This window comes from Adelges cooleyi, unplaced genomic scaffold, assembly GCF_023614345.1.
Source record: "Adelges cooleyi isolate 19-005CV unplaced genomic scaffold, UGA_ACOO_1.1 ACOO_flye_CR_arks_rails_tigmint_CR_PRNA_30, whole genome shotgun sequence".
NCBI classification, from domain to species: Eukaryota; Metazoa; Arthropoda; class Insecta; order Hemiptera; family Adelgidae; genus Adelges; species Adelges cooleyi.
The window spans coordinates 479,907-507,193 of NW_026095971.1; the positions used below are offsets into that span (position 1 = coordinate 479,907).

At 31.0% G+C, this 27,287-nt stretch overlaps 3 protein-coding genes across 32 annotated transcripts in view; 2 read left to right on the top strand and 1 right to left on the bottom strand.

Moving 5' to 3' along the window:
• Nucleotides 1-6,345, top strand: part of LOC126838217 (myosin heavy chain, muscle) — a 29,156-nt gene extending 22,811 nt beyond the window's left edge. For 14 of the 29 annotated variants that reach the window (XM_050572451.1, XM_050572450.1, XM_050572448.1 and 11 more), the window contains exons 25-36: nt 39-341; nt 425-481; nt 588-841; nt 1,673-1,751; nt 2,245-2,490; nt 2,570-2,766; nt 2,888-3,237; nt 3,325-3,565; nt 3,781-4,234; nt 4,315-4,482; nt 4,622-5,047; nt 5,921-6,345. In XM_050572451.1, the coding sequence (XP_050428408.1) occupies nt 39-341; nt 425-481; nt 588-841; nt 1,673-1,751; nt 2,245-2,490; nt 2,570-2,766; nt 2,888-3,237; nt 3,325-3,565; nt 3,781-4,234; nt 4,315-4,482; nt 4,622-5,047; nt 5,921-6,004 (2,859 nt within the window). In that variant the 3' untranslated portion in view covers nt 6,005-6,345. Of the gene's footprint in view, nt 1-38; nt 342-424; nt 482-587; nt 842-1,101; nt 1,181-1,672; nt 1,752-2,244; nt 2,491-2,569; nt 2,767-2,887; nt 3,238-3,324; nt 3,566-3,780; nt 4,235-4,314; nt 4,483-4,621; nt 5,048-5,351; nt 5,417-5,920 lie in introns of all 29 variants that reach the window. The other 15 variants (XM_050572463.1, XM_050572440.1, XM_050572455.1 and 12 more) reach the window with 2 other exon arrangements.
• A 7,335-nt stretch (nt 6,346-13,680) lies between these two features.
• LOC126839250 (protein retinal degeneration B) lies at nt 13,681-25,498 on the top strand. 2 transcript variants are annotated; one of them, XM_050574436.1, is made up of 26 exons: nt 13,681-13,932; nt 16,056-16,236; nt 16,327-16,474; nt 16,562-16,765; nt 17,457-17,596; nt 17,664-17,781; nt 17,878-18,232; nt 18,624-18,784; nt 18,938-19,039; nt 19,150-19,305; nt 19,378-19,540; nt 19,599-19,816; nt 19,921-20,025; nt 20,099-20,180; nt 20,264-20,373; nt 20,470-20,640; nt 21,827-21,955; nt 22,037-22,185; nt 22,250-22,366; nt 22,451-22,559; nt 22,629-22,785; nt 22,853-23,002; nt 23,123-23,303; nt 23,377-23,645; nt 24,069-24,154; nt 24,544-25,498. In XM_050574436.1, the coding sequence occupies exons 2-25, from the start codon at nt 16,159-16,161 to the stop codon at nt 24,112-24,114; spliced, it is 3,618 nt and encodes a 1,205-aa protein (XP_050430393.1). In that variant the 5' UTR covers nt 13,681-13,932; nt 16,056-16,158; the 3' UTR covers nt 24,115-24,154; nt 24,544-25,498. The 2 variants fall into 2 exon arrangements, with proteins under 2 accessions (XP_050430393.1, XP_050430392.1); XM_050574435.1 differs by lacking the exon at nt 24,069-24,154 and having other exon boundaries at nt 24,544-25,497.
• An 889-nt stretch (nt 25,499-26,387) lies between these two features.
• On the bottom strand, nt 26,388-27,259 carry LOC126839254 (ATPase inhibitor, mitochondrial). Its single transcript, XM_050574440.1, has 3 exons — nt 26,925-27,259; nt 26,686-26,827; nt 26,388-26,615 (listed from the first exon to the last, which is right to left on the bottom strand). The coding sequence occupies exons 1-3, from the start codon at nt 26,984-26,986 to the stop codon at nt 26,502-26,504; spliced, it is 318 nt and encodes a 105-aa protein (XP_050430397.1). The 5' UTR covers nt 26,987-27,259; the 3' UTR covers nt 26,388-26,501.
• Between the last annotated feature and the right edge of the window lie 28 nt (nt 27,260-27,287).

The window sequence follows — 27,287 nt, forward strand, 5'->3', positions numbered from 1 at the left end:
TATGTTTAAAATATATGTTTTTCATTTGGATAATCTAGGCGGCCGAAGATAAGATCAATCACCTCAACAAAGTCAAGAACAAGTTGGAACAGACTTTGGATGAACTTGAAGATTCATTAGAGCGTGAAAAGAAATTAAGAGGAGACATAGAAAAGAGCAAGAGGAAGACCGAGGGAGACTTAAAACTCACCCAAGAAGCCGTCTCCGATTTGGAACGCAACAAAAAAGAACTAGAACAAACCATCCAAAGGAAGGACAAGGAATTGGCTTCCCTTACCGCCAAGTTGGAAGACGAACAAGCTTTGGTTGGCAAACAACAAAAACAAATCAAAGAACTTCAAGTAAATACAACTATTTGTTGTCTTAGTTAATTTCATATATTTCCCGCCATGCATAATAATAAATATATAAAATTATTCTTTAGTCGAGAATTGAAGAACTCGAAGAAGAAGTTGAAGCTGAAAGACAAGCCCGAGCCAAGGTAAATCAATTTTGTAGTGTTGAAGGAGTTACAGTGTTTGTAATGTAACATATTTTACAAGTGCGTCATTAAAAAAAACTAATTGGTTTCTTATTGAATTTGAAAGGCTGAGAAACAACGTGCTGACTTGGCGCGTGAATTGGAAGAATTGGGTGAACGCCTTGAAGAAGCAGGTGGTGCAACTTCCGCGCAAATCGAGTTGAACAAGAAACGTGAGGCTGAGATGAGCAAACTCAGACGTGACTTGGAGGAAGCTAACATCCAGCATGAAGCTACCCTAGCTAACTTGCGCAAGAAGCACAACGACGCTGTTGTCGAAATGGGAGATCAGATTGATCAGCTAAACAAACTTAAGACCAAGTACGTTTTTGGATTTTTAATTTTTTTTAAAAATCGATATCATAATTTATATAAAAATAACATTTTTACGTTAGGTATTATTTTTACGAGTTCTCATTTTAGTCAAATAAAAAAATAATTTTTAATATTCACAGGGCTCATAATAGTTTAGTTGTATTAGTCATTGAAAATTTGATAAAAAGGACTATCTTAACGTATATTGGTTAAATAATTGTTCACGTGTTAAAGTATGATTTATCATGTAAATTTTATTAAATTAGGGCTGAGCACCATTCACATTATCTTTCCAACGACTTAAACAATACTAGAGCTGCTGTTGATTTAATGGCTAGAGAAAAGGTAGTTTAATAATGCATTGTTGGTGTTTATATGTCGCATGATTATGTTTTCATCATCATAATAATAAACCCAATACTTAGTAATGGCATGTAAATTTCGTTGGTATAGTGCACAGATGTGTTAAAAGCATTTTACAGAAAACAATTTTAAAAATGTATAATGTATCACATATCTCATAAATTTCCATGACATATTATATAAAAACGATGAATCTCTAACACCCAATACTTGTGTACAATCTGTAGAAGAATATCAGTTATTAATTTTTTTACACGACTAATTCAAAACCTGCGATTATTAGACCAGTACACTATGCCATCGATTTGTTCCTTTAAACCTGTTATTGAGAATTTGTAAGCTCATAATTGTGTTATGTTAAAAAAAAACTATTTCGAATTTGAGGGGTTCACTTATAATAACTACGGAGTACTCAAAGAGTCGTATTCATTATTATTTAATTAAAATATTATAATATAATGTGTTGTTTATCAGAGCTGAGAAGGACAAATGTCAGTTCTTGTGTGAATTGAACGACACACGAGCAAGCTTAGATCACATTTCTAACGAGAAGGTTGGTTAAAAGAAATAGAAAAAAAGTTTTGCTTAAAATAAAAATCAAATTAATAATGAAAAAAGTTGTATTGTTACAACATGCAAAATAATGTAGTATCTCGAGCTATTAATTTACTTTTCTAATTTAAAGCTTTAGGATTTCATACTTAAAATGAGTTTAATAATAAATAAGCAAAATCGCTAAGTAATCAAATTTTGTTTCGAATTTTTTAATCTTAGATGATGCAACAAAAAATATTGGATATTACTGTACTTAGATAATGACAATTTGTATGTATTGTAATGTGTAATAACGATTTTAATTGAAATTTTAACTGGTTAGTGTTTTGGAAATATTGTATTTTGTCAATTTATGTGTTTATTACTAACTTGTGTCATAATTTCCATAGTTGATTGTCTGTGTGTTTTATTGTTTTTTTTTTGTTGTTTAATTCAATACAATTTCTTTATGGTCTCTATTTTATTATATATAATATTGATTATACCATTAGGCTCAAGTAGAAAAGATCGCCAAACAAGTACAACACCAATTAAATGAAACTCAAGGTAAACTTGATGAAACCAACCGTACATTGAATGACTTCGATGCCGCCAAGAAGAAGTTGAGCATTGAAAACTCAGACTTGCTCCGTCAATTGGAAGAAGCCGAATCTCAAGTATCTCAATTGGCTAAGATCAAAATTTCCTTGACAACTCAATTAGAAGATACTAAGAGGTTGGCCGACGAAGAAGGACGGGTATGTGAATTACTTTTTTCGATATTATATGGAAGACAGAAGTGATGGAACATAACGTAATATTTATGTATATTTCTAGGAACGTGCTACTCTCTTGGGTAAATTCAGAAACTTAGAACACGACATCGACAACATTCGTGAACAACTCGAAGAAGAAGCTGAAGCCAAGGCTGACATCCAAAGACAATTGAGCAAAGCTAACGCCGATGTACAATTGTGGCGCACCAAATACGAATCTGAGGGTATTGCTAGAGTTGAAGAATTGGAAGAAGCCAAGTAATTCATTTTTTATTTAAAACATTTAAAATAAACAAACACAAAAATTAAATGTCATTTCGACAAAATACCAAAAAATGATATTTTGGCTTTCGCATTAAAATAATTGTTTTGATTGTAGACGTAAACTGCAAGCTCGTCTTGCTGAGGCTGAAGAGACAATCGAATCTCTTAACCAAAAGGTAATAGCTTTAGAAAAGACCAAACAACGTTTGGCCACTGAAGTCGAAGACTTGCAACTCGAAGTAGATAGAGCAACTGCTATTGCTAATGCTGCCGAAAAGAAGGCTAAGGCTATTGACAAGATCATTGGAGAATGGAAACTCAAGGTCGATGATCTGGCCGCTGAATTAGATGCTAGTCAGAAGGAGTGCAGAAATTACTCTACTGAACTCTTCCGTCTTAAGGGAGCTTACGAAGAAGCTCAAGAACAATTAGAAGGAGTTAGACGCGAAAACAAGAATCTCGCTGGTTTGTATATTTTTAACTAAAAACTTTAATAACGAATGTCATTAATTTTATAAATATAATGTGAAATTATAATTGATTGATAAATAGATGAGGTCAAGGATCTTCTTGACCAGATCGGTGAAGGTGGTAGAAACATCCATGAAATTGAAAAACAACGCAAACGATTAGAAGTTGAAAAAGATGAACTCCAAGCTGCGTTAGAAGAAGCTGAAGCAGCGTTGGAACAAGAAGAAAACAAAGTATTAAGGGCTCAATTGGAACTCTCGCAAGTCAGACAAGAAATTGATAGACGTATCCAAGAAAAAGAAGAAGAATTCGAAAACACAAGGTTCGTTCGTAAAAAAATACATGATATAGAGTTAGCATAGTAGGGTATATATATATATATTAGGGCTCTGTAGTTAGTCAGGCCAGACGACATGTTTAGACGTGTCGTCTGACTAAATCCTGGTGGGTCTTGTCAGGTGGTCGTGCCATCTGACTGCCCGACCTACTGGCTGTCATTATTAGAAAAATGTTTTGACTGTTCACTGTTTTTATCAGGAAAAACCACCAACGTGCTTTGGACTCCATGCAAGCTAGCTTGGAAGCTGAAGCTAAAGGAAAGGCTGAAGCTCTCCGAATGAAGAAGAAGTTGGAGGCTGACATCAACGAGCTTGAAATTGCTTTAGACCATGCCAACAAAGCTAATGCTGAAGCTCAAAAGAACATCAAACGCTACCAACAACAGTTGAAGGATGTCCAAACTGCTCTTGAAGAAGAATCTAGAGCTAGGGAAGACGCCAGGGAACAATTAGGAATTTCCGAGAGAAGAGCAAATGCCTTACAAAATGAGGTAGAAGAGTCCAGAACCTTATTGGAACAAGCCGACCGTGGTAGGAGACAAGTGGAACAAGAATTGGCCGATGCTCACGAACAACTTAACGAACTTTCTGCCCAAGCTACATCCATCTCTGCTGCTAAGAGGAAGTTGGAAGGAGAATTACAAACTTTACACGTAAATAGCTATTTCTATATTCCGCTGGTTGTGATGTAATTATAATTCGATGTTTGATTTTTTTTTTTTTTTCAATATAGTCTGACTTGGATGAACTTTTAAACGAAGCCAAGAACTCAGAGGAGAAGGCTAAGAAAGCAATGGTCGATGCTGCAAGACTCGCCGACGAACTCAGAGCCGAACAAGACCATGCACAGACACAAGAAAAACTCAGGAAAGCACTAGAAACACAAATCAAAGAATTACAAGTGCGTAAATAATTTAAAACGTATTAAATAAAAATGTAGTTGCGTTTTTCTTCTGGTTATTTCGAGTCTAAAACTTCTATTATCTGATAGAATTAGGCCACACGTAACTACAGTATTTTATTGTTGTGACTGTTTTTAGGTGAGGTTAGATGAAGCCGAAAACAATGCGCTTAAAGGAGGAAAGAAAGCCATTCAGAAACTCGAACAGAGAGTACGGGAATTGGAAAATGAATTGGACGGTGAACAACGCAGACACGCTGACGCACAAAAGAACTTGCGCAAATCAGAACGCAGAATTAAGGAGCTCAGTTTCCAAGGCGATGAAGATAGAAAGAACCATGAACGTATGCAAGATTTGGTTGACAAACTGCAACAAAAGATCAAGACATACAAGAGGCAAATTGAAGAAGCAGAAGAAATTGCTGCGCTTAACTTGGCTAAATTCCGTAAGGCCCAACAGGAACTGGAAGAGGCTGAAGAAAGGGCTGATTTAGCTGAACAGGCAATTGCCAAGTTCAGGACAAAGGGTAGATCGGGATCCACTGCAAGAGGCGGAAGTCCAATTGTAAGTATCGCAGTCATTTTATAAATTACCTATTCAATTTACAAACAAATATTCCAATTACAGAATATAAAAACTATAAAAAAATAATGATAAAATTTAGTGATTAAACGTATTGAGATTTATTTCTATGCAACTTAATCAATAATAATGTTTGCATATTTTTCTTCGCGTTTTCTTAATTTTACTTAGTAATAGAAATTATCTAGGTACATTTTTTTAAAATTGATTCTCGAGATGTCATTTAAATGACTTACCGTAAAATGTTTTTAACTACATTTATATAATGGGATCATTGCTATTCCAGCTTCAAAAGCCACGGAAGGTGATGCCAGTGGAGTAAATTCAATTATTGTATCTATTTATTAATTTGTAAGTTGGTTCATTGGTTGACTATTCGTGAATCCAAATAGTTTAGTAGAATGTTTTGTTTTCTTTCCATATTAGTCGCACATAGGTACCGACATTACACGATCCTACATTAACTCGCATTTAGTTGTTTGGAACTCCTAATAATAATAATAATAATGATATACTATATTTAAAGAAATGTCTACTGGATAATTAACTATGTATACAAATTATTACTTAATATACAAATTTAATAAACCGCAATTCATTTTATATACACCATACTTAGAGTAGGCAAGGAATGAAACTTCAAACATTTTTAAGTTAAACGTTTTATTTTGTCTTCCGAGCATGAATGCATTTGGACGCGTCGTGCACTTGACTTAAGCGTATCATATAAATTAGTATTTTATACAGACTTTAGTAGATGTTAGCATGTAAATGTATTGTAATAAAATAGTGCATTTGTTTTTTTTAAACCATAACGCACATGTATGTATTTTAATGTTTATTGTTATTTTCTAGGGACACAGACCGCCCGTTAAACCACAATTCGACGGATTCGCTTTCCCACCTAGATTCGACCTACATCCAGATGGCGATTTCTAAACATAATTTAACTCAATTTGCAATTAAAAAAAAAAAAAAAAAGATATTAAAACATTTTTAATACACTTTTTACTCTACTTAAAATGTACGATTAAACATCACGACATACACAAAACAACAGCACCTATCACTTCTACACTATCATTTTGCGACACACAAGCGGCCTGTCTGTATTTATTAGTGTGTAAAACAATGTTTTATTTATATGAAAAACAATTTTATCATAATGATAATTATGTTATTCAGAACAAATTCTTTTAATTTAAAATTAATTTTAACCCCGTTGTACAATTCGGCTTCTTTAATGTTTCCAATAAAGAAATGCTAATTGTAAACTTAAACCATGTGTTCATTTATTTATACTTTATGTTCAGTACTGCACAAGTGAACCAAGTCCATATTTTTCACATTGTGAGGGTTTTTGGCTCAAATAGGCGTAAAAGTAATATCTTCCAGTGCCACAGTGAGCCAAGGCCTTAGTTAATCTCAATGTCGCAAAATGGTAACGAATATACTGCATCGTATAACAGAGTAGATTATGTAAAAAACATTTAAAAGCCAATTACTGGAGATCAGCTGCGATGGACTTGGTTCACATGTACTCTGGACGTTATTTGTTTATACTGTGTAAGTTCTAAATGTATAAAACGGCGAAAAATTAATTTAAAAACTTCAGCGCCTTTCAAAATTTACCTTTTTATCAACATTGATGAAATTGCGTAGGTTTTAGCTTGTTCATGTAAATAAAATGGAATCACTTAAGGCTTACTTAATTCTACAATAATGGGTTGGATATATAAATCAACGATAAATCATTAGGAATGTATTTGGTTTTTTAGTCTTTAAATATAAATTATGTTTTATTTTCGTTTCTAGGCAAATTAATCACGTCAGCAAAAATACTTTTACCTAGCCCTAGCAATATACTTCTTCTTAAATATTGCTCTCTCCGATTTTACATTAAGTATAAGACCGCTCTTGCGAATGACTATAAACTTTATGGAAAATATATATTTTCTTACACAAATCATTACAAGTTTCAGATATTTTTCAATTACACTTATTGTTTTTCTTCTTAGATAAACCACTTGACACGTTATTTTTTTTTATCGAAACCGCTTTTCTTATCCATCACATCTGTCAGAACATTACTAGAAGACCAAGTTCGTAAAAATATAAGTTTTTTCCATTAAAGGGTTATTGATCGTTTATTTGAACGTTATAAAAATACGGTTAAGTTTCGCATCGCCAAAGAACGGTTAGGTAATACAATTGTTAAAAAAAAAATAGTCAGAAAAAAGGACATGACTGAAATGTGAGTTTTTTATTCCAATTGTATTACATAACTCTCACTTAGTAAAAAATAATATAAATTTTAGGAATTAAATGAGTGGACTTTTCAACTTTTGACCCATCAAAGTATAAAAAACATTCTTTTAGCTTTCATGCGATAGCCGAGCCTTTCATTTTAGTACTTGTAAATACTGTAAACAAGTAAATTTAATGTAAGAATTGCATGATTTCTCTCATCAGTGTACAAGGGGTAACATACTGAAAGAAGAAGACGCTTCGTGTACACCGTTAAGGGTTATTTTTGTTTGTTATAACCTAGAATGTAATATAATATTAAATAAAATATAATATATAAAACAATAATAACCCCATAGTTACCAAAATGTGTTTTGTTTGTCACGTTACAAAAAAAAAGGACAACGCCAATTTGCAACAGATTCTCAGTCATAAGAAATTTGATATAAAAAAAAGTATTTAAATAACTTCTTATAAAAATAAAGTAATAAAAGTAAGTGAATTACATTTTAAAAGACTTGCCCAAAATTCCAAAAACTAGTAATGAAGTATAAGACCGGTAGAGGGCACCACATAATACAAATATTGTACTTGATGATGAATTATTTATTATTTTAATTACAATTGGTCCTAATTAAATACATTTATTAAACACTGTCAGTATTTTAAAATAAATATTATCCTTCTTCAATCTGAATTTCAACGAAAAAATCCCAACTTAAACCAAATTGATGGTATTCATAATTTGTTTTCTATTTCCAAATTTTTAAATCAAATTCCTTATGCTTTTCCAGACGCTTTGAAAATAATTACTATCCTCTTTACTTTGCCTGTTTCAACGGCATCTAATGAGCGTTCCTTCTCTTCACTTGAGCTTGTCAAAAACACATTTAAGACTAACAATGGGCGATGAACGGCTTAAAGATTTAAGATTTAAGTCTAAACGAAGCTATATTAGATAATATGTTTGGCACAATTAGGTACTGGAGATATCCAGTTATCGATTGACATAAAAAGACTTATAATTTATAAATATCTGAGCTCACGGCAGTGTGCCAGGCCAAGTTTCAGCAAGCTAGTGTATCTTTACAAGAACCAATTCGCCCAGTTTTTCTAACCCACATAATATCTCTGTTTCATCTTACAATGAGCTTTTGAAATTTGAAACATAGATTAAGCTAGAGTAGCGTATGGTACTGTAAAAAATTGAGCCCTTAATATTAATTAAGACTTTTCAAAAGGGGAGTATTTCAAAGTTTTCATTTTTGTTACTGACTGACTGACTCACTCATCATCAAAAATTATAAAACACTTCCCGTATAAGTAGATACGTAAAATTTGACACAAGGGATCTTACAGTGTAACTAAAGGGAAAAATCTGAAAGTTGCAATTTTTTCAAAATTAATGTCGCTTTAGGGAGTGTACCTAGTTCTAAATGAAGCATAAAACACATCATTATCAAATGTACTCACTTAGGAGTTACGTGGGTGATAGGAAGGAGATAACTCAGAAGAAAAGAAAAAAGGTTCAGATCCCCTCCCAAAAAAATCAGCCAATCAAAATAGTGGTATCTACATTGCTGTCAAATCTGTTTTAAGCCTCTTTCAGAAAGGTCGTGTTTCTTTCAGAAACTGACCCAAGTGTTAAGCAATACAAATAAAAGATCAGTGTTGCTCATGAAAGTAGAAGTGAAGTGAGGACATGAACTAAAGAAATAGCAGACTTGGCCACAATGTAGATATCACTACTCTGATAACACGTATAAGAACTGCATTCGGTGACTTTTTAAGGGCAGAAAAAATATTCGATCGGAATCTGACAATTTCAATTTTAAACAATAATTACCATTAAAAAAAAAAACCTTAGATCCGAAATGATGGTTGCTAAAAATTGCCTTGTTCAACCAGGGAAAGGAGATAATGAAGATTTAAAAACGAATATTACACCTCAAGTGTTCCCTAATTTTTATAAAATGCTCAAAATTGCTTTAACAATTCCTATTAGCTCTGCTACGAGCGAGAGGAGTTTTTCTGCAATGAGGAAAATAAAATCTTATTTAAGAATATCTATAGAGCAAACCAGATTTAATGAACTTTCAATTTTATATATAGAAAAGGATATCACTCTAAAGCATTAAACTGTGAAAATATTTTAAATACATTTACTACAAAATGTAATAGGATAATAAATTTATAATATTGTTATAGTAATGTATAATTAAATTTCTTGTTGTTGGGGGGGGGGGGCGAAGCCCCCGCGGGTCTGTATGCTATACCTATAACTTAAGCCCCCTAAATATTAAATAGGATCTCCGCCTATGGTTTTGTGTTCAGGCAAAACAAAAAAATAAAAAATTCCTTCTATAAAAACTTGTGTGCGGTAATACGCTAAATATTAAAATATTTTACTGTTCATTCACTCTTCTTAGCAACCTAGAGGTTTACTTAGAAAGTGTTTCCTTTTTTTCGGGTTTTCTTTAAAAAAAAAGTTTGACTAAAGATTTTTGAGAAAATTGCATAATAGCTCTAATCTATAACTGAAAATTAAGGTAGATACGTTCTGTTAAATTTTTTAGACACAAACACAAAAATTAAAATTACATATTTTAAAAACATGTTCCCCTTAACTGACGAGCCCCCACGAGCAAAATAGTTGTAAAACATAAAAAATATGTCAAGGACACGCCGGATCCGTAAACTGTAATTTGTGACGATCCCAACTGTGTTTTACTCGGCACACGAAAAATATCAGTAAAACATACAGACAAATTTCACACATGTTTATAACAATGAAGTTTCATTTTCAGTTTACTTATAGTAAAACACTTGTTGACTACAACCGCGCTGTGCCGAATACCCACATAACAGTACACCGTAGCGGCCGCCGACCTGACGGCGTTGACGTAATCGACAGGCACTTTATAATATGTTTTTGACGGCAAGCATATGAGAAAACGTTGATTCTATTAATATTATACACCCTCATCTCTCTTTTTGCCGGCAAACACCTATCTTTTATATTTATAAGAACATCAGCTCTACCAAATTTTTTTCTTCAGAATTAACATAAAAAAAAAGCTTTACTTTATTTTTAGTGTAAATTAGCAATGTCCAACCAAGTAGATTTATGTTATATTTTGCTTTTGAACTTCTCTATCAGTCGTTCTAATCACAGCGATACTTAATTTTCTTAATAAATACCCGTTGTTACTGATAGGAGCTATTATGAATCATGAATGTGTCAATTTGTTTTTAAGTGTTGAAATAAACTTTAGTGAGACGAGTAGAGAGCAAGACAGTGGACAAAAATGTATAGTGATTACTTAAAGGTTACACGATTTGACTTTTAACAATTTTTTTTTTTTTTGGTGGAAGGCAAATAGGCAATCAAATGAATCAATACAAAAATGGGTCAGCGGGCTATACCTATTTAGCCATTATACTATGTGCTGGTTATGCAACTGGTCGACTCGCGTTCTAAATAAATGGACCGTCGGTGCACTATGTGGAAAACATAGCATCGCGTGTGAGGTTTCGGACACCGGAAGGATTAAAAATTAGAATAATATTACACGGTATTTGAATGTTTAAATAATAATTATTATTTCAAACACAATGCGCCTAAACTTAATGTATAACATGTACACATGATGCATCTCCCAGATCCGTGTGTTCGACTATCGTGCGAGCACACTGTTTGGGATACACAAAGGTCTAAAATATTACACTGTTACATAATATTGTACTACCCTGTTCCCTCGCCCTCTCCCTATCCCTAGAACGTAGTGGGTGCCCGTATCGACGTAGAGCAACGCAAAATCAAAAATGCTCTCGGCCGGGCTAAACGGTTATACCTGGCCGCGGCGAAACGGACGGGACGGGTACGCTATCGAGGTCATGAGTGACGTCAGCGCAAAGGACTCTGACGTCATAGACGTGACGTGGCAAGCGATAACCGGCGTGCCGAGCGACGGGCGAACGTCTCCGCCGGTGCCGCCAGCCCACAATCGCATCGACCCGGGTTTCGACCCGAAAACATCCCCAAATGGCCTACATATCGTTTGATGCGTGCCGACATGTATGTATCTCTCAGACTTATTATTATTATTATGATCCCCAAACCGATTCGAAACACACGAATATGCATAAAAAGAAAATCATCACCGTCGTGTAGCTTAACAGGCCCAATGCTGCCATCATGAGATGGTTTTTTGATTAACTCGCCAAAAAAATCAAATTAAAGTGAGGATATGAACTAAAGAAATAGCAGACTTGGCCACAATGTTGATAGGCTGACTTTTTTGGAATGGGGTCTGGAACATGGCCCTTTTGCACTGTTAGGTTTTTGTTGGAGATAAATCTTTTACGGATAAACACAATCTAGTGTTTTTTACGCAAACCTTCCTAAGAAATACAATGACACATTATGTATAGTATATACCTATATAAAACTGAGGTCGTTTATCCCAAAAGGGCGTAAAAAGTGTAGGTAATTTTGTAAATTGTACATAATACAACCTTATGAAATAAACAGCCTCAATTTTTACCATAACTATCACATACATATGCACGGCATAGTATATTTATTTTACTTAAGTACTTATATTTGATACTATAATATTACATCGACATCAATTATTAGGTTAAATGTTAATAATTTAGTAGGGAGAAATGAGAATAGGGGCAACGTACATATATTGTATTATATTATATAATTTATATTCGCCCAATTATTCAATAAGATTATAAAGTAAAGTAACACGTCATCTTTGTCCATACCTCAATTTACCACAGAATATATTATTATATTATACAACAACATATTTGATACCTGATATTGATTCAAAGGTGCAAATGAGTTAGATTTAGAAAAAAGTGTACCTAATAATTTTCCTCCGAAGGCGGAACCAAAAGAAGAAAATTTGGATATTTTAATATTTAATACGTTTGAAATAGTATATTTAGCCGATATAAGTAGTTTTTGTACTGTATTGTACTTTATATTGTATTTTTGAATAAAGTGAAGTTTAGTTAGGAAAAATATGATGCAAAATCCGACGCCAGAAAACATAGATGAATAATTCAAAACTTAAAACATTAGCAAACAAAGTGATTAGACAACAGAAACGCGCTGTGGGAAAAGTTCTAGAACAGCGGTTCCCAAACTGGGAGGCACGAGGTAAATATCGATATTTTTAGATCAACGATAATTTCAAAAGGTAACGTACTAGTACGAGTATGTGTAATTAATTTATTCATGGGAGGCGCGATTTTTATTTTTAGGAACCGCTGGTCTAGAAAATATCGAAGCATATAAGAAAGAACCGAGCATTTTTTTTCAAGAAATGTATGTCAGTTGAGGAAGGATTCAAAGCGTGTACTAATGACATCACAGATAATAGTGGTTATATAATATCGGAACCTAGCGAGATTGTAAACAAATTTCAATAATATTTTTAAAAAACTTTCAAATAACAAAAATAACTGCATCGGAAGTGACAATAATGAAAAGTACGAAGGATTAGTGTATCATACAGTAGAATCTAAACTTCCGGCACCTAGTATCGAGGAAATTGAAATAATCATAGTCACTAAAAAGTATTGATCTCTAGGGGATGATAATATAAATTCTGAACTACTAAAAATTGCAGGGAAAGAAATATTGATTAACCTACACCGGATTATAACGGATGTATGGAATAGCGGACAAGTTTAAAAATTTAATTTTTTTTTGAAAAAGGGAATTTAACAATATTTAATATATGATCTACAACGATAATAATATATTTTGTAACTATGTACTGGCCAAGATGTCTTGTAAATACATATACATATATTATAATGTTATGGACTAAAGTAAACTTTGAAAGCTCATAGTTTGAGTAACTCGCAAATTCGCGAATAAAATTTCTTTTTCTGAGTAATTGGTTAAGTTTCAAATTCTAAAACCGTGTTTCAAATTGGTTTCAAAATATTGACACTAGTTTGAAAAAGTGGGGTCACAAATTTTACGTACGTTGTATATTATGTCCGTGTGATTGCATTATGCGAAATAATTATTATTTATTAAGAAGGACACCATTAGATACTTTTACATTAAGCCTTGGTGTAATCACGTTATTTTTTTATAGGTACCTACATAATTTAGTAGGTTTAACTTTGCGTATGTGTTACTTAACAATGTACCTATGGCAATTGGAAATTCGACTACCAGTTGATTTTTATTCGCCGCCAGCCCCACTGGCTAAGTAGGTATAGGTAACAGTGTTAGTGCGCCGAACGAGTGCCCTTTTCAGTTGTTTTCACACGAATCCGCTAGGGAGCGTTAGTGGCTCTCCCATCTGATAAGGAGCCGAGGTGCTGTTAACGGGAAAAACTGGCCAGCCGACTGCCGAGGTGCGCGGTCGAAGTGTCGTCAACTTCTGCTGTGCACTACTCTTTGATAGGACGTGTTTTGAACGGGTTCGACTTGAAATTGTAATGAATATTAACAAAAAAAACGAATGTATAAATTAATTAAATTTAACGACTCCGACGATATATGTTAAAAAATATCTTGTACGCGCAATACCAACCAGGGCACTCGTTGATTGTCGGATGGATAACATGATCTGAAAATGGTAAATATCCGGGGTTTCTTTATTGATTTATTTTTCGCTTATAAATTTATATTATTTTACAATGTCACAGTAGTATAATATTATTGTTTTAAAATTACTGTATAATATTCGTCAAGGACGTATTTGAGTTTAGATTAACTCAAAAAACGTATGTTATAGTAAACTATAATATAGTGGCCTATAATCAAACATAATTTTATATAAAGCAGTCTTATAAGCCCGATTACTTTAACATTCATTAGGGATTTAACAAAACTTTGAACATTTAAAATCAATTTGTTTACAGAAGGAAACCAGTAATCGACGTGCTGTGTAATTTGATAGTAGGATGTCATATCCAATTAGCTACTTAACAGTCACCTCTGTAAAAATGTTCTCAATTTATTTCTTGAACCGTCTAATTTTCCTCATAGCTAGAATAAAAAAAAGGCCAAAGTGACACCACCATGTTACTCTTTGTTAATATATAATGATGTTTTCTTTAATTTAATTATTTCTGTCAGTGGGTAACCTACTCTGAATTATCAGTTAAATAAAATACAATTGAACATTTTGTATTACAATGTAATTCATTTTTTTTTCTTATATATTAACAATAATAATTGATCTTTTTGTTTTAGAACAAAAATGTACAAATTTTATGATTTTATTTTCATGTTCCGAATCTGGTTTTAGGCTGTCTCTACTCTCTAGCTTGTCAATTGTTATTTAATATATAAATGAAAATTATTCTGTGACTAGATTTGAGTTCAGGTAAAAAATAAAACAATTAAATAAAGAATTTTGTATGAAAAAAACTAATTGAATCTTTCCCTTTTGGAAAAACATAAGATCATTAATATGTCTTATGGCAGGCCAATGTCTTATAAAAAAAGCTGTGGTTCAAATTTCAAATAACATAATTATTATTATGTTATTATCAATTTTTTACAATATCATGAGCCACCTTTTTCTTTTTTTTTTTCCTTTCCGTGCATTCATTGCATTCTGGGGAGGAACTTGCCTGGTGGGGCGTTACTTGCCCCAATCATGAGCTACCTAAAGTGGCCTAAAATCTTGACAGTACCCTCTTGTCCTGTCCACCACTGAATGAATGGGTTCGACATTTTGTTCTTGGATGTTTCAATAGAACTATTGACTTTTATACTTACCTGCTGCCAAACAATATGTATTTCGACAAGATGTCTCGGGCACGAGACTTATCTCAATTTCACAAAAATCGACTTAACTAGTTATTCCCCAGGACTGTAGATATATTAGATTATTTTTTTGAGATAATTTAAGCAATAGTCGAAATTAAGATTTGGTATTGACCTTTTTAAACCAAATGACAACAATTTCATAGTATAATTAAGTTTTATTTTAATAGTCCAATTAAAAAAATTAATTTTATTTGACACATAATTGTTGTTGGTAATTTGATTCGTTAATAATGCTGCTTAGAAGCGGAACTAAATTAATTAATTGATAATTAACATGATTTCGCATTCAGATAAACTTGAATAAAAAAATTGAACAGTGTTTTATTTTATGGAAATACAATTCATGATGTCCTTCACATTTGAATGGGTTATTTGAGAAATCACTCTTTTCTATTGTAATATTACATGTAGCCAATGAACAAATTATAACAGATCACTATTTTTTTGTTCGCAAGTTAAATTTAATTATTTAAATCTATTAAGTTCTATTTATTTGCTAAAGCCGGTGTAAAATGTATATATTTTTTTGCTACCCAAATATACTCTGTAATGTTTATATTTTATGATCGTAACAAGGTCATGATTCCCTAATGTCAACTATATCTTTATAATCTATGTCCTGAATTTAAAGCAGTGTGTCGATTTAGGAAGCCCAACCAAGTACAAATAATAGAATGAAACCTTATTTGGTATCAGCGCAAATCAGCTAAACACACTTGTCCTTGAGTCATGCATTTCACACTTTTCATATCTTCTATTATTATTTTTTTTAAATAAACTTTTAAAAATAAAATAGTGAGTTGTAACATAAATTGATATGTTGTCAATACTATCAGATTGTTCTAAATGTTTTGGTATAAGTCAAATGAAAAATGGCCGAGTTCCAAATAAGTATTGTTTTTTTTTTTTTTTTGTTATTAGATAACTCAACTAGCGGTTTTCATCTTTCACGACTGCACAATGGATCATTGAAATATTAAGTTATAGAATTTGTTTTTTTAATTTTTGGTGAAAAAAAGTCATTATGTTGATAAAGGAGTATCGTATACCTCTTCCACTAAGTGTTGAGGAGTATCGAATTGCCCAACTGTATATGATAGCAGTGAGTAAAGTTCAACTAAGCTGTATAAATCAACTAACATCATACATTTACTTATTACAAAAATATACTTACATTTTTTTTTTTTTTTAGAAAAAAAGCAGAGAAGAAAGCAAAGGAGCTGGCAGTGGTGTTGAAATCTTAGTTAATGAACCATATGAAGGAGGACCTGGAGGAGATGGTAATGCAGGTCATGGACAGTATACACGTAAAATTTATCATGTTGGAAGCCATTTACCAAGTAAGTGTAATTATTCATCATTTACAGTTTTGTTTAAATATATTTTAATCTGGTATTAAGGATTAATGAATAAATATTTTTTCGTAGGTTGGTTTAAAGGTCTATTACCAAAGTCTGCTTTATCTGTTGAAGAAGAAGCTTGGAATGCATATCCATATACTAAAACCCGATATACGTGTCCATTTGTAGAGAAATTTTCTTTAGAAATTGAAACCTACTATTATCCAGATAATGGATCTTATGATAATGTGTTCAAAATGTCTCCAAGTGAAGTACGGAATGTTTCTGTTGGTATGTATATATTCAAAAATCTCATTAGTATTAGTCATTTAGATGTTTTTAAAATAATTTTTTATAGTTATAAGTTATAACACAATAAGTTTAATTTTATCCGATATCCTTTTACGTTCAGCATACATTAGGACTTCTATTAAAGTAATAGAATTACTGTTTTAATTTTTGTGTCGAGACCATGGATATCTGCTAAATCTATTCAAACTTTAAGATAAGAAACACAGTCAGAGGCCACTCTAATAGACCCCACCACAATAGTGTTTCATCAACTGTGTTTCTTAAGTTGAACATAGTGTAGTAAGCCAATAGATCAGAAATTATACTATGAAAGTACTCCTTTGGAACAATAATTTAAAAATTAACCCCTTTCTATTCAAAACTGAGAAATCACCCTAGGTATATATTTTTTCTATTTCTTAAACATTTTTAGAAAGAGTCTAATTACTAATAACTTGTGTGAGATATTTTTTAAATAGCAATAGTACTAGCAATATACATTGGAAAGATAGTGATTTCATCACTATCAGATATAATAATTCCTACAGTCCTGTGACTGTACCAACCTCATTCTGCTCTCTTCCCACTATACTCCAATCCCACCTTGGTGACTTTTTTTTTTAAATCTAGCATTATATTTTATATAAATTGAATAAAAATAATTTACTTTAAAAATAAATAAAAAATTTAGATTTAATAGATATCGTAAAAGACCAATTATATGGTGCCGACTATATCAAAGAAGAAGACCCATCATGTTATGTCAGTGAAAAAACAGGCCGTGGACCTTTATCAGACAATTGGATTTCTGATTATTGGAATGAATGCCAAGTAATATACTCCAAATTTAAAATAATAATAAAAGTGTATTTTATTAATAAGTTTCTTACGTTTTTAGAACAAAACTATGCCTACAGCTTCTGGTAAATCAATTATGTGTGCATATAAGTTGTGTAAAGTTGAGTTTCGTTATTGGGGTATGCAAACTAAAATCGAAAAATTCATTCATGAAGTTGGTTAGTTATTTATTTGAATACTGAGATTAGCTAATAGCATTAAGTGTTTTTTCTACTAATACAATTAAAATTGTTGTTTTTTTTTTTTGTGTTAAGCATTAAGAAAAACTATGGTTCGAGCACATCGTCAAGCGTGGGCTTGGCAAGACGAATGGGTTAATTTAACTATGGACGATATTCGTCAGATTGAACGACAAACTCAAGAGGCGCTTAAAAGGAAAATGGGAAGTAATAGCAGTGATTCTGAAATGGGTGATGGAACTGAAATTGTAGAAGACACAAAAATTAGTTTGGCTGCAACAATGGGTAGTATAGAAAAAAGTGATCTCGAAATTACTACACCTGTTACATCAAAACGTATGCAAGATGCTACTTTGTATTCTCAAGCACCGTGTGCATCTAGTAGTTCTGAAACAATATCAAGCAATGTTCAACCATCAACGTCAAGCATGTAAATAAACATTTAAATTCTCTCCAAAAGTTAATAATATGATCTCTAAAATGTCTGTAGTTATTATTAATGTCAATTCACAATGCACTGCTGCGACATAAAAAAATTAAATTGCACAAAATATTCAATTTAAGTTAGAGTCACTTGTGGATTAATGGATACGTGACAATTATGTTGTCATCTTCAGTGCTAACAGCTGACTGAGGACACACCAGCATTAAATCTTCCTTATATAATAGCCATAACGCCATATAGGGGGAGGGGGAATGGCGTTATAGCAGACGTATGACTGATCGTTAACTCGTGTTTCTACAAATTTTAATAAGCAATTTTGTAACGGACTTATGTATTACAATAATGAAGTTATTGCACAAAATATGTTTTTATTTAGGCGTATTCCAGTAAAAAAAAGTTGGAGTAGTTCCAAGTCTCAATTACCCTCTCCAGGATCAACTCAAAGTTATGAAACTGCACCTAATTGGAGAATGGAAAGTTTGGTTCGAGACTCTGATTCTGATTTAAGTAATGATGACGAGTTTTTTGATTGTCAAGGTTAATATAGATTTTATTATTCTAAAAATATTTTAATTTTAGTAATTTAGTAAGTCCCTTGTTAAACTTAATCTATTTTATTATTTTATTATTTAAACTCGTTGAAGCTTATATAATCTTAAAGTAACTTAGACATTGTTTTTTTTCTTACAGAAATTCTTCCATCATCTGAAATTGTTTCACTAGCCAAGTGGAGTTCATTAACTATATTAAATGAACAAGAGTTTGATTCATCTAGTTTACCTGAAAAAGATGGTTTGTAAAGTCTACTATATTTATACTGATTGATTATCATTATTATGACGATCAATTATTGATGTATAACCTTTTTTTATTGATATTTTTTGGTTTTGATTGCATGATAGAAGATAGCATATTTTCGCCCACTACAAAAAAACCATCACCTTTTATTCAAAGAGGTCATAGTGTCGATACATGCCCAGGTTCGCCTGTAATCAACAAAGAAACAAATTGTCAAATAAGTGCCCTTTTATTGATAATACATTCTGGTAGTGTGTTAGGTATGTTTTTATTTTTTAATTAAAATGTAAGCTAAGTTAAATGCTAACTTCCATGTTTGTTTTAAAAATAAGATGCGAATTCTGATCTAATGGCAAAAAAATCAGATTTTACTACGTTTAGAGGAGCTTTTGAATCTGTTATGAGGCAGCATTATCCGAATATGATTGGTCGCGTTGCTATGAGACTTATTCCATGTCCATCTATTTGTGCTGAAGGCCTGAGCGTGTTATCAAAGTAATAAAAATTGAAATATTGTTTATATAACTGTTATACTGTATGTATTCATTTTTAGGCTGAGTCCTTATAGCTTTGATGTGTCTCCATCAGGTATGGAATCTACAAACATTACACATGACTCTGTTCCAATTGGCGCTATTCCTATATTGGCTGGATGTTCTCATGACTATTTAGAGATTGTATCCAGTGTTATTCGTATGGCTAATCAAGTTTATCGAGATTTTATTAAATCTAGTGAAGGCTTTGGATTTAACGGTCGGGTTTATATTATAGGTTAGTATATGTTTATTTGTGCTATTTAATGATGCGACAGTTTTTATCTATCATGTAATCAATAATTAATAGTTTGTATTTTAATATTTTTATACATTGCATAGGCGATTCGATGGGTTCAGTAATAGGATATGATGCATTATGTAGAACTTCCCACAATAACAGTAGACACAGCACTCCAGAACACATTATGAAAAAAAATGACATTGGTATTTATATATAATAGCTAATAAAGTTTGATTGAATGATAATGGTGTAAATTTTTTTTTTTTCAAACATAAGATGATTGTACATCAGTTGCCAGTATGGATTCAGCTTTCAAGGTTTTAGTTACTCCACCCTTGAGACGGAAATCGTCTTACAAGTACGTTATTATTCTTTAAAGATTCATCTTGGAAATGCGAATAAATTTTAATTTAATGTTGTACTATTGAATTTACTATTCAGTGACAATGTTTGCTTGGAGTTTGAAGTTAATGAAATGTTTATGTTTGCATCACCTTTATCACTTGTGTTAGCATTTAGAAAAATGTCAGCACATAAGAATGATAAATCTGGTAAGATATATATATATATATATATATACAGTGTTATAAATTCAAAATTGAAAATTTTAGTTATTATCTTATTAATATTTGCAATTATTTATTTAGCATCAATTCGACGTCCTTCTTTACAACAGATATATAACTTATTTCATCCATCTGATCCAATAGCTTCAAGATTAGAACCATTGATCTCTGCTAAATTCTCGATTTTACCACCTGTAAACATTCCACGTTATCAAAAATATCCATTAGGAACCGGACAACCTTATTACTTGCGTAAGCTATCATTAATTATATTTATTCATTTTTTTTATAAATAACTCACAAATAAGTTTAAAATAAATAATGAAGTATATTAAAAATTAAGTAATAATCTTTCAAATAAAGAAAATGTTTAGTGTGTAATTATAATCGTTATTGAAGTAATTTTAATACTATTACTAGTTTTTATAAAAGCAATTAAAATATTATATTTATATTGTTTTTTTATATACATTGCAATTTATCTCATATTTTATTCTTTACTTAGAGGATCAATAAAAGAGCCAAAATAATAGAGAAATCTAAAAATTGAACATTTGAACATTTGGTGTTATTTTGTAGATTTTATAGCATGAACAACACAAATCTTGTTCGACTATACCTCCTTTGACCCCTCTCTTCTTTTAAACTCCCGTTGTCCCTCCTTTATCGTCCTCCTAATTTCCTTCCTTTCCAAAGCTGGATTTCTTATTTAATTGTTTCTTTTTGCATGTTTTATTGTTTTTATAGTCTTGAAAATATTTTTATTAGTAAATGTTGTGTTGTAATATTGTTAAAATAAAGGCACATTAAAAAAAAAAAAAAAAGACAAATCACTATATTTCCTTTTTTTAAATATTTTAAAAACTAAAAATTCACATATTGTACTTGCTACAAGACTCCTTTCTAAGAAAAATGTTCTCACAAATTTATTTTTTGAAAGTTGTTCTTACAGCCTAAATTTTGAGCATTTAACTTTTAAGTTTACTCCACAGTTGTAGAAGTTATGAATTTGTTTGTATAGTGTTGCGCGTAGAACTAAATACTCAAATTTTGTATAAAACTCCGTGCTTAGTTAATTTTATTAAAAATGGGACTTTTTTAAAGTATTTACTTGTTTATAACAAAAAAAAATATGTTATAAACTTTAGAAATAAAATTAAAAACATTTTTTTTTTAGAAAACAGCCTTGTAGATAGTATGTTATGTAAATTTGTTCTTGTTTTATTTTTAAAAATGTCGAAATAAATAAATTTGGCTATTTGTGTTGTGTATGCTGTAAAATATACAAAAGTGTACCAAATTTGCTCAAATTTTACATTTCTCTGTTGTTTTGATCCATCATCGATCCTCCAAGTTTGAAGAAATTAAGAGACATGCCTGATGTGGCGTGAAACTGTGTATGTGTAATTTGTCTTTATATATAAGTATAAATGTATAGTAGAAGCAGTGCAAACAAACCCTCAACTGTTTTCGGAAACAAACCATACTAGACGCACATCTGAAGCTAGTATTTTAAGTACGGTATCTGGAATTGGTGATACATTACCAATTCAAGCAATCAATAAATGTAAGTATTTAATAATTGCTTTTTTTGATATTGTAAACTACTACTGAAGTAGTAATATTTGAATTATTAATTATTATATAGTGACTAAAAAATGGTGGGGATCTAAAAGACTGGATTATGCCTTATATTGTCCTGATGGATTATCCAATTTTCCAACAAATGCATTACCTCATATATTCCATGCTAGTTATTGGGAATCTTCAGACGTCATTGCATTTATTCTAAGACAAGTAGTAGTTTGGAAATGTTGTAAATTAGTTTGCCAATAAATTATAACATCATGTGGTATTTCAGTTTGTGACTTTTGACTACAACAGTTCAGCTGGAAATGAAGAAAAGGAATTAGCTAGCTTTAGTCCAAGTCAACCACGTGAGAAATGGCAACGTAAAACAACTTTCATAAAAATCAAAGTAATTTTTATTTCCTTAAATATAAAATAGTAAAATATATTTTACTATTATGTTTTAATATTAATCAATTTAAATGATACACAGAATTCTACAGCTAGTCATCGAGCTAACGATGTAATTATTCGAGAAGGTTTGCCTCAAACTATAAGTGCTCGTTTTATTTATGGTCCATTTGATATGTTCTCTTTAGCTGGTACACTCAAATTATTCTTTAAACAATTTCTGATACTTAGAAAATATTAATGTCGTGTTTTCTTATTAGGTGAAAAAGTTGATATTCATATCATCAGAGATCCTGGTAGTGGCGAATGGTCCCATTTAACTACAGAAGACTCGGACAAAAATGGACGTGTTGTATATACTATTCCTGAAAATAAATCCCTTGGATTTGGTATTTACCCAGTTAAAATGGTTGTGAGGTAATTGGTGCTTTACATATGTTAATATATTGTAATATAGTTATTGTGTAATAAAACTTATTTACAGAGGGGATCATACCAGTGTTGACTTTTTGTTAGCTGTTGTTCCACCTCAAACTGAAATTGTAGTATTCAGTATAGATGGTTCATTTTCTGCTAGTGTCTCTGTTACTGGTCGTGACCCAAAAGTTAGACCAGGAGCTGTTGATATTGTGAGGTATTATATAATAAGTTTATTCAATTTATTTTTAAAGTAAAGATACTATCATTCACTGATCTTAATTTTTTCATTTTACAATAAAAATGTTAATATTTACTCATTGTTTTATTATTTCAGACATTGGCAAGATTTGGGGTACCTGATTGTTTATATTACAGGAAGACCTGATATGCAACAACAACGTGTTTTATCATGGTTAAGTCAGCATAATTTCCCACATGGACTAGTCTCTTTTGCCGATGGGCTTTCTACAGATTTTCTTGCTCATAAAATTACATATCTTAAAAGTCTTGTTCAGGTATATTTTAAAATATGTTTTTTTTTTTGTAAAAATCAGATAATCACTTAATAATCAATAATTTTTTTTCTAGGATCATAAAATGATTATACATGCTGCTTATGGAAGTAGTAAGGATATTTCTGTGTACAGTGCTCTTGATCTAAAACCCAAACAGATTTTTATTATTGGCAAAGTGGGGCGCAAGCACCATGCTATGGCAACAGTATTATGTGATGGATATGCCGCACATTTATCTGCATTACAATGTCACGGAGGTTCTAGACCAGCACAAGGAAATGCTCGAATGTTATTGACACCAAGAGGACGATTTGGACATAATACGTCTATGAGACGTAGAAGGTATGTTTGACATTTTTGATATATTAGATTTGTGCTTATTTCAATTATCCCGCTTCTAAATAAAAAATATTATAAATAATATAAGAGTTTTAACTCTTAAAAATCATTCAGTTATAATAAAAACACTCGTATTAAATTGTAAACTGCAAAATTTTGTGTAATAAGTAATTATTTTCTATGCAATCAATTTCTATAATAAATATTTTTTAATTTATTACTTGCATAATAATTTTATGTAGGAAGGTTTCAAAATTTGAATTTTAGCAAATTTGTTTTCAAATGATTGTTTTGTTATTAAAAATGGAGTTGCTGATAATGTTATACCATTCAAGTGTATAATAAAATAAGTGTAAAAAAAAAAACTCGGAGAGTTAGATTTTTCTGAGATTACTCTATAAAGTATCGTGAACTTGTCTTAATCAGGTGTCACGAGAAGAGATCTGGCGATGTGCACGGGTCCAATAATTGATGCATACTTGACCGCATATTATGGTGCAAGTAGATGCCAGGTAAACTCAATATTTGTGTGGATCATAAACACTCATCCTCACACTCATCTATACATTTTTTTTACCTCCTAATGTGTTTTTCCTTACACCAATGCTTTAAACAAAAAAATTTAAATGTCTGTAGAAGACCAATATTACACTAAAATTGATATGCATTGAATGTCTTTTAAATTAAGTGGATTTCATAATTCTTCAACCCCATATTTTATAACCCTGTATAATCTATGCTTCTGTACCCTTCTGTGCACTTTAATTCATGATTGAAGTATAAAGATTGTTTACCTATTGTTATGTTACCTACTTAGGTTGCTCTATGTACATTGCATCTATTGTAAATGCATGCAAATAATTACATAAGTCTTTAACTCTCATGTGTATCGTTATCTTAGGTCTGCAAAAAGGACGACGTCATTTCCGATTTGCTCGTTAGCAAGAACCACTAACCGTAACAGGTATGATAATCTTTGATGTTGTTCTTGGTCGTGTTTTCACTGTCATTCTTCAGATGGATCCTGATAATGGCAGTAACATGTCTATGGAATATAGACAATTTGTTTTTTTTTTTTTTTGTGATTTAGATTGTTACTACCTTTGTGAATTATTGTTATTGTGTCTTATAAATTTAGCACATTCCTCTTTCCCGTGATGTCTTTACAGTTTTTTCCATTATTGTTATTGTTTTGTATAGATTTTATTTTGTTAAATTTGTTGAGATCACAATATATCTTACTAATCATTCAAAAAGGCTGTTCGGGGCATATTGATAATGTTCAGTACAAAACAAGATAATTTTTCTTTAAAAACTGTTTTTTAATATGTCGATATTTAATGTGTCAAGTATTAAATTCTAAAATGTTATTTCAACTATTAACCAATTTTATACTCATAAGCTGCTGTAATTTCTAGTCGACTTTTTGATCAAAATATATTTAGATTTGTAGCCAATATGTTTTTGTTTAGATAATTTATCATGTTTTTAAATGGAATATGTTTTGTAAAATGAAAAATATGTGATATTTTTTTATGTTTTCTTCCTTGTAACTAAAATTCATAACAAATGAATCAATTTTTATATAATAAATAGGAATATTATTGTTTTAATGTAAATTAATATAATATTATGATAATAAATGTGACATTCAAATTTGCTGAGGGCTGTATCTCAACTGTACTACACACTTCTAGTTGTTAAGAAACCTACATATATTATGCTATTATTGTTCACTGATGCTATTTTTAATAGACGTGAGTAAAAATGTATATATACACACAAGTGTATACGTTTATATCAAACTGTATAATATGTAGATTTTGCTGGTTTGAGTAAATCACTTATTTACTACATTTTAATTATAAAATATAAAAATATATATTGAAATGTTATTAAATACATAAGTTGTCTAGTATTAGAATAAATTGCTTTATTTATTTAATTGGTACATTTCTAAAAATATTGCATTCCAACAAAATTTTGACTGGGGTGGGGGACTATGCCTACAGATATTAATTTGCTTATGTATTTTCAAAATTATTAAAATAAATATAAATTAATAATTAATAAATAGATTATGTTTAAATTTGTCATCACTTAATATTTATATTTTCTAAGTAAAAAATAAATTCTATCAATATGGTCCCTAAATTCTGAATCTCTAAAAAGGCCACCAAAAAAAAAAAAAAATGTATTTAAATGATCAGGTTCCGAGGCCATTGACGCATTCTCGACTAGCCCTGCTTACCTATAGATATTTATATTACGTATTATGTCAGCTTTACAATTTTTGCAGTATACATAAAAATTTAATTTCCAAGTTGATATTTTTCGAAATTTATTGTTGTATTGTGTATAATAATACATCATTTTCAATATTTCATGCGTTCTTCACTTTATTCAAAACAGCTGACGAAATGTGTGACAAAATGACATTCAGGTTTTTTTAGTAACTAAAAACATCAAAGATAAACACATTAAAAACTATCGCTGGCTTGACACCCAGTTACAAGCGCTCTGTTTGCTGGGCGAGAAATTATCTGATGAAAAGAAGCCACCATCCCTCCTTTCCGGCGACAGACTGACGACTCATAATGGACAGGGAATTCATCTAGAAACCATGATCTCATGATGGCATATAGACGTATCTCAGATCTCTGATGTCAAAACAAATGTTTATTATTGCCTTATACCAAGAGTTATTAAGTTAACTTTATTTTTACTAATAACTATACTTCATAATTTCTGTATTATTAAACATAATAGTATAATGTATTTTATTATTTAGTGTATCAAACTCAAAAATATTATTCCTTCAAATAAAAATCACATGAATAATTATTGTAAATAAAACAATTAATTTTGTTTATCTAATTCTGCTTTAGCTTTATTAATTTCTTCTATGTGCCTTTCTATCTCTTGTTTACGAAAATCAATTTCTTGTTTCAACTTGTTCAACTGATCTTTTTGCTAGAAAACAAATCAATACGCGCTCTTAGGTATTTAACAGAATGTTTTAATTTTGTAAATAAAAAATAACCTTTTTGTAGAAAAATTCTTCTTCAAGACCAGCCTCACGTTTACCCATGACACCTCCTGCATCTCTGATTGATCCTCCACCACCACCTCCTTTGCCAGCACCACTTCCCAAATCACCGAGTCCGCTTGCACATCGATTAAAACTGTAAAATATTTTGATATTTAAATGTAAAATTATACACTTTCCAGTAAAATAAATATTTTAGAAAATTTTAATTTAAAACTTTTCAAATCGTATACCTCATTGTGAATGCATTTAAAGAATACAAACACTTCAAATTTGAACGAATAATTGTATTCATCTTTAGTAATTCTTTAAGACGTAATATGTAGACTATAAATTATATTATATTTCAGGAGCTCTTGCCAAAGTCGGGTAACAAACAACAAACAAATGAACGTCAAACCAATGGTTACTTCAGTTTAGACGAATGGACAAAAATAAACATAAGTACTGTAGAATACTGACAACTAAATAGAAAAATACCAGTTCGAGTAGAACGTAGGTATTGAGTAACAATAGCAGTTTTCCTGTTTAGTGTTTTTTAGTGTTTCAACTAACAATAACATAAGACAATGTTCATTATTCGAACCCAAAATAAA